This window comes from Tamandua tetradactyla, chromosome 4 (assembly GCF_023851605.1).
Source record: "Tamandua tetradactyla isolate mTamTet1 chromosome 4, mTamTet1.pri, whole genome shotgun sequence".
Taxonomy (NCBI): domain Eukaryota; kingdom Metazoa; phylum Chordata; class Mammalia; order Pilosa; family Myrmecophagidae; genus Tamandua; species Tamandua tetradactyla.
In genome coordinates, this window is record NC_135330.1 from 21,869,014 (window position 1) to 21,885,284 (window position 16,271).

The window sequence follows — 16,271 nt, forward strand, 5'->3', positions numbered from 1 at the left end:
CATGCACACTCCACTTTCACTAACGCTTCTTGTCTTTGTAAACTCAAGATAACAGCTCTCAAAATCAAGTACAACCCTTTTGCCAAAGCCTTCTTGGATGCCAAGGAAAGGTGAGTAGAAAAATCTCAGTAAAATCTTATGAGTTGTTTTGCAAGAATTGTTCTGCAAGTTTGAAATTTATGACTATCTTGAAAGGAACGGGGCTAGTTTCACCTTTGATAGAAATATTTTCTTAGCTAGTTGAAGGGACAATTCTAAGAATATCACTTTCCCATTTATATCCACATGGAAGTGTAAATATCTGTTTTTTAGTTGGGGTCCACGATAACCTCTAGGTGACAACATGTTACTAACCCTGTTTTAGTTATATAGCCACATTTCTTTAAAAAGTGAGAAGATTTGTATTTTTAATAATTCACTCTGCCCTTTCCTAAATTGCCTCTAAATAGTATGACTTTAATAAGCATACATATATATATATTTAAATCTGATCATTTATTTCATGCAATTTATTTTTGTCTTCATTTCAGCAAAATCGCTGATTTGTTATAATCAAGATTTTCAAATAAATGTAGACAAATGTATTTAGGCAAATTAGGCAATCTTTCTCACTTTATTTTTTTTATAGTTTTTTTAATTTTTAACTTTTTTTTTTATTGTATATACAAAGCAAAGAAATAAAAAAGCAATAGTTTTCAAAGTACTCTTCAGCAAATAGCTACAAGCTAGATCCCAGGGTTTGTCATGGGCTACCATAAGATCCTCTATATTTTTCCTTCTAGCTACCCTATAATATAGGGGGCTAGAGGTCTTAAATTTTTTTTATCATCACAAATGACTTTTTTTTGCAAAAAATAACCTACATACAAAAAAAACCTATCAATTCAAAGCACGGCATCACAATTAATTGTAGAACAAATTTCAGAGTTTGGCATGGGTTACAATCCCATAATTTTAGGTTTTTACTTCTAGCTGTTCTAAAATACTGGAGATTAAAAGAGATAGCTAATTTAATGATACAGCATTCATATTCATTTGTTAAATCCTATCTTTCTGTATAACTCCACCACCACCCTTAGTCTTTCTATCCCTCTCCTTAGGGGTGTTTGGGCTATAGCAATTCTAAATTTTCATGTTGGAAGGGTCTGTCACTGATATGGGGTAGGGAGATGGAACTATCTGATGTTCTGGAGAGGCTGGGCTAGGTTTCAAGACTTATCTGGACTAGGGACCAATCTGGAGGTTGTAGGTTTCTGGCAAGTTACTCTAGTGCCTGGAACCCTTGTGGAATCTTATAAATTGCCCTAGGTGTTCTTTAGGATTGACTAGAATGGTCCTGGGTAGAGGGTGGCAGGTTATGATAGGTAGCAAGGTCTAACTGAAGCTTGCGTAAGAGTAACCTCCATAGTGGCCTCTCGATTCTATCTGAACTCTCTCTGCCACTGATACTTTATTAGTTACACTTCTTTTCCCTCTTTTGGTCAGGATGGGGTTGTTGCTCCCACAGTGCCAGGTCTGGATTCGTCCCTGGGAGTCATGTCCCATGTTGGGGGGAGGGCAATGATTTCATTTGCAGAGTTGAGCTTAGAGACAGTGAGGCCACATCTGAGTTCTCTAGAAGTAACCCTTAGACATGCCTATAGGTAGTCTAAACTTCTCCACTACCTACATAAGCTTCACAAGAGTAAGCCTCATGATCGAGGGCATGGCCTATTGATTTGGGTGTCCCTAAAGTTTGACACAGTATCAGGAGATTCCCTGATGGTCAGGTTTAATAATTCCATATTCTTTCTCCCCTCCCTCGGGGGACTTTGCTAATACTTTTTGATTATCTGCTTGATATACCCTAGGATGTATCCAGGCATTAAAATAATCTATACAAGATTAAAGGACCTCTTTCTTATTCTGGGCTCCCTGTGTTTCAATTGTTCAAATGAACTCTACAGATAGGTTGAATTAGATTATGCACTACAGAAAATTTCAGTTCCAGACCAAATAAACCTTTCTTCCATTGGTCTCAGAGAGCATGTGTTCTTCTAAAATATGGACACTGTCTTCCTTACTCCTATGTTCTGAATTACTTTAACCCCAATCTGTTTAGATTTGTTCTTATCTCTAAATATCAGGTTATATATATATATATATATATATATATATATATATATATATATATATATAAAACAGCCTCTCAAAGTCCAGAAATAATAACCACTACTCCAGACTTTGTGTATCTGTTCTAATAGCTTACAGGATAGGCCTGTTTTCTTATAAGCATTTTCTAAAGGTGACCATACCATTGTTCTTCTTTTGTTTCTGGTTTATTTTGTCTAACTAAATGTCTCCCATGTTCATTCACATCCTTGCATGACTCATGACTTTGTTCCTTTTTGTAGCAGCACAACCTTCATTCATAAGTATATGCCATTGTTCGCCAGTCTACTTTTCCATCAGTGCATCCTTCAGCCACCTGCATTTATTGGGCATCACGTAGAGGGCCCAAAGTCCACAGTCCATCAACATTCTCAGTTTTAGATAATTTCATTGCTCCCAAGAGAAAGAAAACCAATAAACACACCCTAGACAAATAGGAAATCTAAACCTCCTCTTAACTCTTGTCCCTCCCCCCAATATTTACATCTGCTGTTGCTATGGTAGTGCTGATTGCTTCCTTTTGAACATAGCTCATAGCATGTAATAGCAGTTTTCCCCATGAACCCTGGACTTAAACATTCTTTGTACAAAAATCATATCTTTGACATCATTCTTTCGAGAACTAATTCATATTTCTAGTGTTAATCAGTGGGATGTATAGGTCTATACAACCCCTTTCAATCTTGTTCATCTTCAGTATGGTAATATTACCTATAGACCCACTAGAAAACCACCTTCACTCCTATCTATTTCCTTACATTGGAGTACAACCTCATTAGCTAATGGTTCACCCATCTCTAGCGTCTATGTATCTCTAAGTCCCCTATATTCTATAATATAAGCCTCTGATTATACTTTTATGCTGATCAGAAAAGTGGAATTATACAGAATCTATCCTTTTGTGTCTGGCTAATTTCACTCAGCATTATGTTCTCAAGGCTCATCCATCTTGTCATGTGCTTCAGGACATCATTTTGTCTTACTGCTGCATAATAGTCCATCGTATGTGTATACCACATTTTGTTGATCCACTCATTTGTTGATGGGCGTATGGTTTGTTTCCATCTTCTGGTAATTGTGAATAATGCTGTTATTAACATTGGTGTGCAAATGTCTGTTTGTGTCATTGCTTTCAGCTCTCCTGGATATATACCAAGTAGTGCTATTGCTAGGCTAGGTCAAGGGCAACTCGATATTTAGTTTCCTAAGGACCCACCAAACAGTCTTCCATAATGGCTGCACCATTATACGTTCCCACCAGCAGTGGCTAAGTGTTATAATTTCTCCACATCCTCTCCAACATTTATAGTTTCCTGTTTGTTTAATAGCAGCCATTCCTATAGGTGTGAGGTGGTATTTCATTGTAGTCTTGATCTGCATTTCCCTTATAGCCAGTGAAAATGAGCATGTGCTTTTGAGCCATCTGTATTTGCTCTTCAGAAAAACGCCTATTCATATCTTTAGCCCATTTTATAATTGTTGAGTGTTATGATTTCATTGTATATATAAGAAATCAAACCTTTGTCTGATATGTGATTTCCAAATATTTTCTCCCATTGAGTTGGCTGCCTCTTCACCTTTTTGACAGTCTTTTGAAGTGCAGAAGCATTTGATTTTGAGGAGTTCCCATTTATTTATTTGTTTTATTTTGTTGTTTCTGCTTTGGGTATAAAGTTTAGGAAGCTACCTCCTATTACTAGGTCTTGAAGATGCTTTCCTACATTTTCTTCTAGAAGCTTTATGGTGCTAGCTCTTATATTTAGGTGTTTGATCCACTTTGAGTTAATTTTTGTGTAGGGTGTAATATAGGGGTCCTCTTTCATTCTTTTAGCTGTTGATATCCAGTTCTTCATGCCCATTTATTGAAAAGACTCTTTTGCCCCAGTTCAGAGGATTTGGGGGCCTTGTCAAAAATCAGTTGACCATAGATTTGGTGGTCTATTAATAAATATTTATTTTTAAAGTATGTTCAACCTAGGGAAGGTGAGTAATGTGGGGACGTTCCTATTTCTCAGGTCAGAAAGAACAGACGTCAGCAGCTGTTCGGTGTGAGTGATGATTCCAGCCTTTTGGCTTTGGGCCAGTGACTTCCCATTTCTGTTTCATTCCTTTCCGTTTGAGGAAAAAAAAATTGGTGCTTATCAATAACTTTTCTATCAACAAATCCTAGAGTATAACTATGATTTTATTGCCTGAATTTCATATCTTTTCAGTACTTTTAAAACGGTCTAATCTTTTCTTTTTATCCTAAAAGCTCTGATAAGGCTCCAGATTAAGGGACGGATGATTAAAATGATTACAGGGATCTGTCCTGTTCAATATTTAAGCAAACTTTGATAATATAGAAGACCTACTTAAATTTTTTTCAGATAACAGAAAGCTCTATGAAATTCAAATGACAGCAGCGTGGTACAATACAAAGAATCTGATTTTGAGTACAAGGCCCTGTCTTTGAGCCCTTGCTTTGCCATTTCTTGGCTTTTTGACCTTGCATATCTTGGTTTACCTCCCTGGGATCTACTTTCCCTATATGCCAAGTGGGCATAAAAATGTTTTCCTCACAGAGTTCTTGGTGGAGCTAGCATACCACGTTTGTGATTCTGCCCTGAAGCCCCTTGCAAATGTTAGCTGTTGTTATTGTTTCGGTAATCTTGGCAGGCAGGAGCAATGACCACAAGTTAGTGAGATCAAGTTAAACTGGGGTAACTACAAATATGGTTATGTTCAAAGAGAAGTTGCACAAGTAGATAAATACCCCAAGTTTGGGGGGATGGGAGAAGGAGAGCAGCTTCAAGAAGAAAAGTGATTGGTTTTCTTATTCCATGAAATGTATTGGTCTCCGTAGAGAATTTTGGGCATGTTCTATGCTGAACTTTTTAAATAAACTGGGCAGTCATGGTGCACTTTCACTACTCTTTCAGGAATCACCAAAAAGATGTTCCAGAGACTATCTCTGAGAGCCAGCATGTGGCCTATTCTCACCGTGAGTTGGATGAAAAGTGGGTGGGAGGGAGGTGGGGCTATACTAGGGAAGACCTTCCAGTACACTTAGACTTTTTATCTGTCTTGACTGCTTAAGGTCTATTCCAGTTTTTTTTTCCAGGACCCAACAGGATATTATTTTTCCACTCACTACAAGGTCACGCCCTTTCCAGAATTTGTGGAGAGAACTAGTTTTCTTGGGACTAAAGGCAAATTTACCAGGAGATAAGAATGGAAATGATGAATTTCTTAGTCTCTGCTTCTCATGTTGGTTAGGCTAAGTGCTCTTAAAAGTGTATTCTGGGCTATTTCTTACCGTACATTTCCACTCTTGCCTCTCTGTTCTGGATTTCCTCTGACCTTAGTAGTTGCTAATTTTGGAGTTGGTCACCATGGCCATGCCTAAGGAAGTCTCTTCCCATGTGAGGACGAGTGTACATTTGTTGACTGGAAGGCTGTAGGGAGAGCTGGGGTAAGACATCTTAGATCCTGTGAGGACGAGTGTACATTTGTTGACTGGAAGGCTGTAGGGAGAGCTGGGGTAAGACATCTTAGATCCTGCAGGCAGCATTGGATGTTCCTAACAGGGTGATACCCTTTCCATGCCCCAGTTTGGTAGAGGAGACTTCATGGTGGAGGGGCCCTTCTAGAACTGTGGTGGTCAGGGATACCAGAACCCTGCCACATTTTAAGATCCCTTCTGCAGTTTTCCACCTATGGAATTCTTCACGCCCTCTTTCCCGTAAACCTTAAGGCAATCTGCATCCCAGAAGTGGCAGCATAGTGTATTGTAAGACCTAAAATGTCAAGTGCTTGACAGGCTTGAAGGCCTAGCCTTGCATACCTCTGTTCTCAATAAATATGCCCCATCCACTGGGAAAGGCTGCCCTCCTGGCTTTTCCCTTATTAACGGGATAAGTACTCTCCATTGAATCTTCACCCTAACAGGTTTTACCTCCTGGCCTGTCCGTGAGATTATTCAAACAAGCCATCACATCCTTGAGAACTAAAGCCACACCCACCCCTATGGCCAGCTTCCCACAGCCTCTTCTGGTTCACTTTGCTCCTGAATGTAACACCCGTGAATCCTGCATGGTGTACGGTGTACTTCCCTGGGCTGTGACTATAGGTGACAAATAAACTGCTGTCATTCTCATCTGTCCAGTGTCAGGTGTGGTGTGTATAGCCATAACGAACTATTTAGGGCAGGGTATCCCCCTTCACCAGTGGGGTGAATTGCAGGCAATCAGAACACATGGCTACATAAAGAGAAGCAGCTTCCAGGAAAGCAAAAAATATTTTTAAGTGACATGGAACAAAAATCCTTTTTGTAGGTTAGGACCATGTGGGAACCAACCCCTTTGTAAGTTCCTGTCTTACAGTCTTCTCAGCAAACTTCTCAAAGGGTGTCTATCACATGTGGCAGGCTAAACGGACCGAGCCTGATTCTACATGCCTGGCTTTGCCCACTGGACATCAGAATTTTGATTCTATTGGCCAGGGAGAGACCCTTGGGCCATGTGTCTATTTAATAATGGGAAAGGAAGATGACAAAAGGGTTTGTTGAAAATGACTGTAAAGTGAACTCTGAACAGTTTATTTACTTTTACATAAAAAGTATTAAGCAAAGACAGTGGGTTCTAATACCAAACTCTATTCATTTTCTTGATACTGAAGCTTTGTTCATAATCCTTCATCAACATTCTTAAAGAACAGTTCTTGTCCTCTCGGAATCCCCATCTGCAGGTCTCTCATTGCGATCTGGTCTGTGGGAGGATATGCTTCTTGTTTGAGGACCTGAGTTACTAAGACTCAGTCTTTGCCTATGAACATTCTTGAACAGATCCTTCTGTTCAGAATCTTCACTAATTATGAAATAATTTGCAGCCTTCCAATATGCTAGCTCCATCTCTCTCTCTCTGTGATGGTGGCGCCCACTGTGTGGGGTGGCAATGGGCGGCATCATCTCTTCCTTCTTGGAGTGAGAGCTAAAGATACTGCCCCACTGAGCAGAAATAGGGAGGACTTCACTCCTGCGTAACCATGTTAAACATTCCCTAGTAGCTGCAGACTGGTGAGTTACATAGACATCTAATACACTTCTCCTAGATGGACTTTTATTTTAATTAAAGCAAGACAGAAACAATTGAACTTTTGCATTTCTAGTCCCTCTGTATTAAAATTGTATTTTACATAACTTATGATTCTAATGTTCTTTAAGAGCATTTCCAAACTTTGACAGGGACTTGGCTACCATCTCCAGAGAAGCCAACTTACTGCTAAGGGGGGTGGGGGGTGGGTGGGCAGCAGCAGGGATGATGGTATATCTCACAGAGACATAGACCTGCAAATGTGCCAGTAAGCAGCTTTGTGGATGGAAATTAAGAGTCCATATGTATCTTTTTCTTGTCCATTCTAGTGGGAGGCTGGATCTTTTCCAACCCGGAGGGAGTGTGCACAGCAGGAAATGCCAATTACCAGTATGCTACGCCCTTGTCTCTGCCTGCTCCCCACTCCCACCAGGGCTGTGAGCATTGCCCTGGCCTCCGAGGACACCGGCAGGCTCCCTACCCTTCTGCGTACATGCATAGAAACCATTCTCCCACAGGTGTGTGGCTCTGCTAATTAAACCTTGGGGCTTGGGCGGTGGGGGGAGAGAAATGGATAAACAGTAAAAAAGAAGCATCTGAAGCTGGAACTCTTTTCAGCTAATATATCTGGTATATATGTGAAATATTACTATATTTTCTAATACAATGGAGGTGAAAGGCCTCATCCCTGAGCGTCTGGTGGATGGAGCAGTTTCAGGCTGTTGTTTTAATAACCAAGTTAAGGCTGAAACACTGAGCTTATTGCCTTCACCAAGGCTCTTTTCCAAAGTTTCATTGCATGGCTCAGTCCAGGGAATACTTGTCCTGGGATTGGAGATCTATTAGGAAGGTCTCTGGATCTCAGTCCCAGTTTGATTCAATTGGAGGCATGCAATGGAGGCATGACTTTGGCAGTCTGATTATTTTTTAAGTTGGTGCTATTGTTTGTGTACCTTTTCTCATTAACTGCTGCCTTGTCTGCCTTGGCCTTGTGTATGCCCAGGTCTTGCCTGGTGAATATATTTGTACTAAGGAAGTGGGAAGTGAAAGAAAAGGGGCTAAAATGTCATCCAGCTATTCATGCAACCAACTTTTACTGAGGGTTAACTGTGTGCTAGGTTCTGTTTTAGGCACTAGGGAAACCAGATAGACGAAATAGTCAAATATCCCTACCCCCATGGAGATTGCATTCTAATATAAGGAGGTCGACACTATATAAAATTAATAAAAAATTCATGGTGTGAGAAATGACAGAGGATGTTAACGCTACAGCCTCCTTACTGTTGACACCCTGAGCTCTGCATTTGCAACAGAGCTTTCCTGGGTTACAGCTACCTGTTCCTGTGCCCCTTAGCCTGCTATGCTTGGCAACCCCTACAGCTGGATTCAGGGAGGGAGACCATGTGGCTTAATGATTTCAGAACCAAATTAGCATCCTCTTTCCTGTGGTCAGCACAAAAAACACATTTTCGAGCACCAGCTATGCACCAGGCACTCTTCTAGGAAGTGGGGATAGAAAGGTGGGTAAGATGCAGACTTTTCCCTGAAGGAGCTCAGGGCTACACAAGAACATAAACAAATAATCACAATACAATGTGGTGAGTGCTTTTCTGTGGTTCTCGGACCTGCGGTATCACCTGGGAGCTTGTTAGAAATGTAGACTCTTGAGCTCCACTTCAGACTTATTGAATCAGCGGCTGAATTTTAACAAGGTCCCCAGGTGATTCATATGCACATTAAAGTTGGAGAAATACCCTGTAAAACATTCAAGCCAAGGTGCCACAGGAAAGAAGGGAAAAGAGCAGCTGGGTCTATCTAGTGGAAGAGCAAAGGCTGCCCAGAAGGGTTAACATTTAAATTGAGCTTTGAAGGGTGACTAGGAAAGGACAGAGATGGGAATGGGCCTGTGAAAGGTGGATGATATGTGACATGAGGCATGGTGAAGGGCATTCCAGGCAGACGCAGCAGTATGGACATATGAACAAAGACATGGAAAGGCAAAAGAACCTGGATCGTCTGGGGAAAAGATCTGAAGAGTATAGTGGGAAGGAGGGTGAGATGGAAGATGTAGGAGCTGAGTGAGGCGAAGAGGCTGCAAGTACCCAATCAGGAAGAGTCTTGTGAGTCACCAAAGGTTTCTAGACAGGGAATGACATGGCTAATTACATATATGGGAATCTGCCTCCATTCTCTCCCTTTACCCCTCTTCCTTCCTCCCTTTCTTGTTTCCATTTTCCATCAAGTGTGTGTTCTCTATTTATGCAGATGCAGATTCAAAAACATACAGTAAAACACGCTCACTATTTTTGAGATGTCGAAATCTTCTTGGGGATCCCTGGGAAAAGAGGAACTGGGCCTCAGCAATCTCCTCTGGGACTCTGGGGGCCTTTAGGCAGAGCTGGAGTGGATGCAAATGTGCTATTCTAAAAGGAGAGTGAGGGTGGTGAAACTAATTTGCTCTGTGCCCAAAAGGGCAAATCGCCCCCCCTCTCTGGGCTTCTTCTATAAAACAGAGCAAAGAAGGAGTTCTGAAGATTTAGATATGAAAGGCATTAAGTTCCTCCCTCTTTTCTGTTTCCCTCAGATAGTACTAACAAGCTGTAGCATAGCACAAGCCATGGTTGTATTTTGCCCTAGGACAATGTCGTTTGTTACTATCTTTATGTGTTTTATGTGATCCATACATTGAACTGTTGTTATTTCCCCAAAGTGAATTTGATAGAAAGCTCAAGCAATAATCTGCAAGTCTTCTCGGGACCTGAGAGTTGGACTTCTTTGTCCTCCACACCCCATGCCAGCATCCTGTCCGTACCCCACAGCAGTGGAACAATCAATCCCGGGCCTAGGTAAGACGCCCACCAGCTTGCTCATTGGTGGTCTCAGGGGGTCTCCTTTGGTACTGAGGACTCTAGTTCATTCCCTTTCCCTAGGGCCGGAGGGTGACTTGGTCTAAGCTGTTGTCCTGATTGCTAAGCCACTAGGAAGTGAAGGTGACACAGGATGGACCTTTCTTGCCTGGAGAAATGATGGGAGGAAAGTACCCTTTGTAGCTTTGATATTATATTTTTAAAAGGGATAAAACATTATAGCCTGGGACCATTTGTTCCCTTCCAGTCAAAAGTACTGAAACCGAGATAATGGCAGACAGATACTAACTAGGGAATGAAATTAGGGACTAAAGGGGAAAAATGTGAACACACTGAGAATTCAAGACCCTCGATTGTTCATATCTTCAGAAGGAGACAGGAAGTAAGGCTAAGGGTAGCTTGTAGGACCCATGACACAATTTTCATACCAGAGACCTGCATTTAATTCTGAATTCTGGAAATCAGGGTGGTAGAGTAGAAACAGAAGAGACTTTGGAGTCTGAAAGATGTGGTTTTGAGTCGCAGTTCCACCTCCTACTGACTTCCTTACTGTAGACAATTTTTGTAACCTTACCAAACTTCAGCTTTCTTATCTGTATAATGGAAATAATGTGAGTTACTGTTAAGGGTTATAATGAGCATCAAAATTAGAAAATGCAAAAAAAAAATGTTTCATAAGTTGCAAAATTCTGTGTAAATGTCAGATACTATGTTCAACATGAGTGTGCAGAATTTTGAAAAGGTCAAAAAAGGGATTCAAATGAAAAGCAAGGACCTGGGTGAAGTCAGAACTCTTGTGATTTGTAGCTCAAGGAAAGAAAAAGTTAAGAGAAGGTGATGAACTTTGGTTTGGGGCAGTGCTTCTCAAACTTTACTGTACATTAGAATCACTTGGGGATGTTGTTAAAGTGCAGAATCTGATCAGTAAGTCTGGTCGCTGTGGACTGCCAGGGCCTAGAGCTGTGTGTCTAATGCAGGAGACTTCGGTCACAAAATGGCTATTGTGCAATTATCCAAATTGTGATGCTCTGTAAGTATAACATGCACATGGGAGTTTGAAGAGTTAATCTGAAAAAAGGATGTAAAAATCTCCTTCATAGTTGTTAGTACTGAATGCATGTTGAAATTATAATATTTTCAATATATTGGATTAAATAAAATATTAAAAATAAATTCACCTTTTTCTTTTTACTTTACTTAACGTGGCTCCTAGAAAATGTAAAATTACGCTGCATTATATTTCTATTGGCTAGTGTTGGTCTAGAGCATGTGAGGGAAAGTCACTGATTTGTTCTGTGGCAGAAAGAGAAAGAATGAACATAAACTGTTGTAGAAGATATGATGCAATCATGAGCCAAGTTCTTTACTTGACACTTCATATAAGCCGTCTGTACTACTCAAAGACATTTACAAGACAAGTATTAAAAAAATCTCCATTTTGTCAGTGAAGAAACTAAAGCTCAGAGGCATTTAAAACTTATTGAAGATCACACAGTGAGTAGTGTATACCAGGGCCTGTGGCTTTTAAACTGGCCCATAAAGCATCAGAAAGGGGCCTGAAGGGTCTTGTAGAAGAGCCTTTGTGGAGATTCAGGCTAGAATCCCAACAAGCTGAGCTGGTGCAGGAAGAGGTCAGGGGATGGGCTCCTGCAGGTTCCATGTGGTCTGGGGAGGTATATGGCATCTGAAACATGGCAAGGGGTGAAGGAAGGCATTCTACCACTGGTTTCCTCATTGGTGTGTTTAACCCATTCCTGCCTCCATGAAGATTTTATTAGAGGAAAAGAAATGTGTTCAGTTCTGTCATTAGTGTAATGAGCCCATTATCAAGCAATGCAGTATCAGGCAATGCAGAAACTCTAAAAAGTCAGAACATAGTGACAACTGAAGGCTCAAAACATCGGCAATCATTCACCAGTTCTAACTGTGAATCATTTTTATCAGGGTTCTATGTGATGGAGCAAACTTTGCTGCACATTAAAATCAACTAGGAAGCCATTAAGAATTCCAGGCCGCATACTGTATTAATTAAATCAGAATCTCAGGGATGGGATGCAGGCGTTAGTATTTTAAAAACCTTGTGAGATGATTCCAATGTGCAGTCAAGTTTGAGAACCAGTGGAATAGAATAAGAGAAGCCAAAGGAAGTGGTACAATTCCCAGGTTTTCCTGCCGGTGGCTAGAGCTGACAGACAAAACCCAGGAACTTCAGGTTTCTGCTTTATGGAATGGAAGAATTAATGATACCAACCACCATTTACTGAGCATGTAGGCACTGTATATTCATGTTCTCATTTAATCCTCAAAACAATCCCCGTAAGGTGTGTGTGTGTGTGTGTGTGTGTGTGTGTGTATGATTATCACTCCAGATCATGAAAATGAGGAAACTGAGGCTTAAATAATATCCAAGTTCTCAGAACTGAGAAGTGGTAGAGCTAGGATTCAAACCCAGGTCTTGTGACAGCAGACATCTGGCTATTTTGCATGCCATGCTTCCTCTCTTGGCCAATGAGAGGTCCTCACAGATCACATAATCTCAGTATCCCTGTTTTGTTCCCTGCCCATTTTATATAAGCAAAAAGGGAAGCCCAGGGAAGTGAAAAACTTTTGTTAAAAATCGAACAGCTTGCTGGTGGCAGGGCCAGCATGAAAACCCAGGTCTTAGGGTACCTTGTCCTATGCTCATTCCACCACGCCTGGCTGCCACCCCGGAATTTTCTGCAGAAACACCCAATCTGTCTCATAGTTAGGGCTAAAGCCATGGTCAGCTGTCCTCTTCCTAGAGCTTCCTAGAGTGTTACCGGACAAAGGCCACGGATTCTTTTGCCTGATGCACTCAAATGACCAATTCCTGAGACACCGGGGTTTCAAACAGAGAAAGTTTATTACTAGGCATGTAGTAGGACAGCTGATAGCCTAGTGGCCCAAAATCTGTCTCCTTAAACTGCAGTAATTCTGATAGTTTTAGTAGTGAAAAAGATGGGCAGGTTTTAGTATAATGAGCACAATCGCCCCAAATTATGTAATTAGAGGTGATCCAATTATTGAGCATGCACAGATTGATTACATGCTTAGCACAGAATGTATGTAAGAAAATGGCAGCCTTAATAAGAGGATGGGTATGATGTTTAATATTATAATGAGGTATAGGTGACTTGTAGGCTGAAGTCTAAGCTACTATGCATGTCAGACAGATCCAGTCTCAGTTATCAAGATAATTTTGGACAAGACACTTCATTACTAAACATTAAGGGCTGTCTTTAGTGATTACAAGACTGTAAACTTGAAAAACTGGATATAAATGAGTATAAATGAAGGTTAGTCACAAGGTTTTTACAATCACAGGGACAGAAGATAAGGGCTGAATAATCACTATCCGAGATCAAGGCAGCTGGATTACAATTTAGGGATTTCAGGAATTTCCTTGTCTCCTCCAATATACCAGAAAGCAAAAAGGAATATCTATATAATGATTCAGTAATCAAAATCATCCCTTAAATCCTGATTTCTCGGTTGCAGCTTACTCTTCTCAGCACTGTGCCCGTGCTTGTTCTCCAGGGGTCCTCATACACACTCTCCCTTTGTGTCTCTGCAGCCCCTACCCGTGTCTGTGGACCATCAGCAACAGTGGCGGGGGTCCTGCCGGGCCGGGCTCCGAGGTGCACGCCAGCTCCCCGGGAGCCTTTCTCCTGGGTAACCCAACTGTGACTGCGCCCCACCCTATGCTCTCCACCCAAACACCCACTTCCGCTGGCATGGAGGTCCTGGGAGAGCCCTCGCTGACCAGCATTGCTGTGTCCACCTGGACTGCTGTGGCCTCGCATCCGTTCTCGGGTTGGGGTGGCCCAGGTGGGGGTGGGAGCCATTCTCCTTCCTCATTGGATGGTTAGTCAGGATCCCAGGGAAGGGTGTCAGCAGAGAACCTGCTATGTATAGTGTGCTTAGAACCCCTGTCAACTGATTCCAGTGAGGCAGATGGCAGGGTCTCCCCACCAAGTGAGCTGGGGTGCGGGGTGGGTTATTACCAGAAGTCCTAACAGGATATGTCTTGGTTTGGATGATGCTGGTTCTGTCACTTCCATCTCTCTGCCCTTTTCTTTGGCAATCCCATTTTCTCTCCAGCTTATCCACGCCATGCTTAGGCAACAAAAGTTCATTGAATACCTTCCCTGTGCCCTGCCCTTTACTCTGAGGTGGTCCTAGAAGGCCTCACTTCTGTGGAGTTGGTTCAAAGGTGTTAGGTGAGCTCAAAGTTCATCTCATCTAAGTCTACTGCTTCTTAGCTTTTTGCAGCTCTGGAAAGTTGGCTATGGGGCTCTGCTTGGCTCTGTTTTCAGGCCAAGAGAGAGCCTGAGTCAACAGTGTACTTTTTAAAAAACAGAGCTAATAATATGGTACTCATAGCAGTGGGCTGGAATTGATGAAATTAGGTCATGTTACTCTGTTGCTCACACACCTTTGATGGCTCCCTCTTGTTTTCAGAATGAAGTCAAATCTGCTTATCAGAAGGCGAGCCTCTACTGTCTAGCCACAAACCACTTTTCCAGCTTTAGCTTCCTTTGGTACCCCTCTAGCATCCTCTGTTGGAGTCAAGGCAGACATCTCTGTGCTCTCTGGACATTCATTGCTTTTTCTCACCCTCACACCTTTGCCTGTGCCTGGAGTGTTCTTTGCTCTCCAGTTTACCTGTGCGAACCCCACCCATCTTACAGGCTCTGGTTGAAACCACTCCCCGCATTGCACATCTGATCTGCCTGAGCATATTGGATCTTTTCCTGCTCCTATACCATTTTCGCCTCTGTTATAGCACCCATCACATGCTGCCTTGTATTTTTGTTAGCTGCAAGTGAGTCTTTCTCCACACTAGACTGTAAGCCCCTTGAGGGTGAGGCCTACCCATCTTGTTTTTCTCCACCCCAGAACCTCCTCCCATGCCTTGCTTAGAATAGGGGCCCAATAAATATCTGCTGAAATGAATTGGTGTGAAGCACTTCATTATGAGTGCTGAGGGGATGGTCATGGAGCTGGCTGGGAGTCACCCTGGTGTCTTCATTTGAGGCACAACAGGGCTCAGTGACTGATGATCTAAGGAGACCAGGGTGTGCTAAAACAGTAGTTTCCAAATGCTGGTCCACAGATTCCCCGTGCTGGGATACCCTGGAGCACCTGTTAGGAATACAGATTCCAGCCACCACCCTACACCTAACCATAATCTGCATTTCAAACAGTTGGGCCGTGTGATGTTCACAGAGCCAGGCCTGGAAACTACTTGCCTGGGTGAGAGAAATAGGATAGTAAATATTCCAGGATGCTCATTTCAGAACAGAGTTTCTGTCACTGCTCCAGCCAAGATCTTTACTAAATCCAAAGAGCAAAATCATTTGTTTCGTTTGTTTTCCTTTGTGTTTTCTACCCAGTACTGATGTGCTAATGACATGAGAGTGTGGTCCCCAGACCTGGGCAGATGAGCAGTTGTCAAGGCATCCGCAGCAGCTGCCTTTTTGGGCTGTCCTTGAGGGAGCCGTTAAGGTTCCGCTCAGCTGCTTCACCACTATGCTGGTAGCTGAACCAGTGCAACCCCCTTCTGCTCCAAGCCTTGGATTGGGGGAATCCAGACATGGCACTGTTTCATCCTAGTCTCATTCAACAGAGAAGGTTCCTTTAACATGTTGTGGTAAGCATTGCCTGAGAACCCCTATAATTCCTGGATATTTCTGCGCCATTCCATTGTTTGGACGAGGATCTCTTGAAACAATGCTACTCCAGCCATGTAGTGTCCTGGGAAGCCATGTTACCTTACTTGGGGTTGCCTGGTGGGAGCTGCAGGGCCCTCATTGCTTTGTGAGACACCAAGGCACAAAGCACCCATGTGACTATTTGCAAAGCTGTCTCCTCAGCACATCTCTGAGGCAGGACTGTCCTCTGAGTCCCCAGTCCCTCTGTGATACCATTTACATTCCATTAAGATATTAATATACTGCAACTCTGTAAGATGCTATTTTGTTAAGTTTTTAAAAGTGGCCATTTCTCATTTTGCTGGAACTTTAGGTTATTGTGGCCTCCTTTTGCCCCAGCCACTCTAGCAAAGGTCTCTATATCACTGACTGCAGCAATTAGTTACACCCCGAATATTTAGCGAGTGTAATTAGGTCTATGATAGTCTATCTTTAGTCTTTCCCTT

General features: G+C 42.1%; 1 protein-coding gene across 1 annotated transcript in view; it reads left to right on the forward strand.

The window, feature by feature from the left end:
- The window catches only part of TBX19 (T-box transcription factor 19), a 42,166-nt gene extending 27,111 nt beyond the window's left edge, over window positions 1-15,055 (forward strand). Inside the window, exons 4-8 of the mRNA XM_077155740.1 lie at window positions 49-110; window positions 5,073-5,134; window positions 7,553-7,741; window positions 9,934-10,069; window positions 13,686-15,055. Of these exons, the coding sequence (XP_077011855.1) occupies window positions 49-110; window positions 5,073-5,134; window positions 7,553-7,741; window positions 9,934-10,069; window positions 13,686-13,980 (744 nt within the window). The 3' untranslated portion in view covers window positions 13,981-15,055. The remainder of the gene's footprint in view (window positions 1-48; window positions 111-5,072; window positions 5,135-7,552; window positions 7,742-9,933; window positions 10,070-13,685) is intronic.
- Window positions 15,056-16,271: the final 1,216 nt, after the last annotated feature.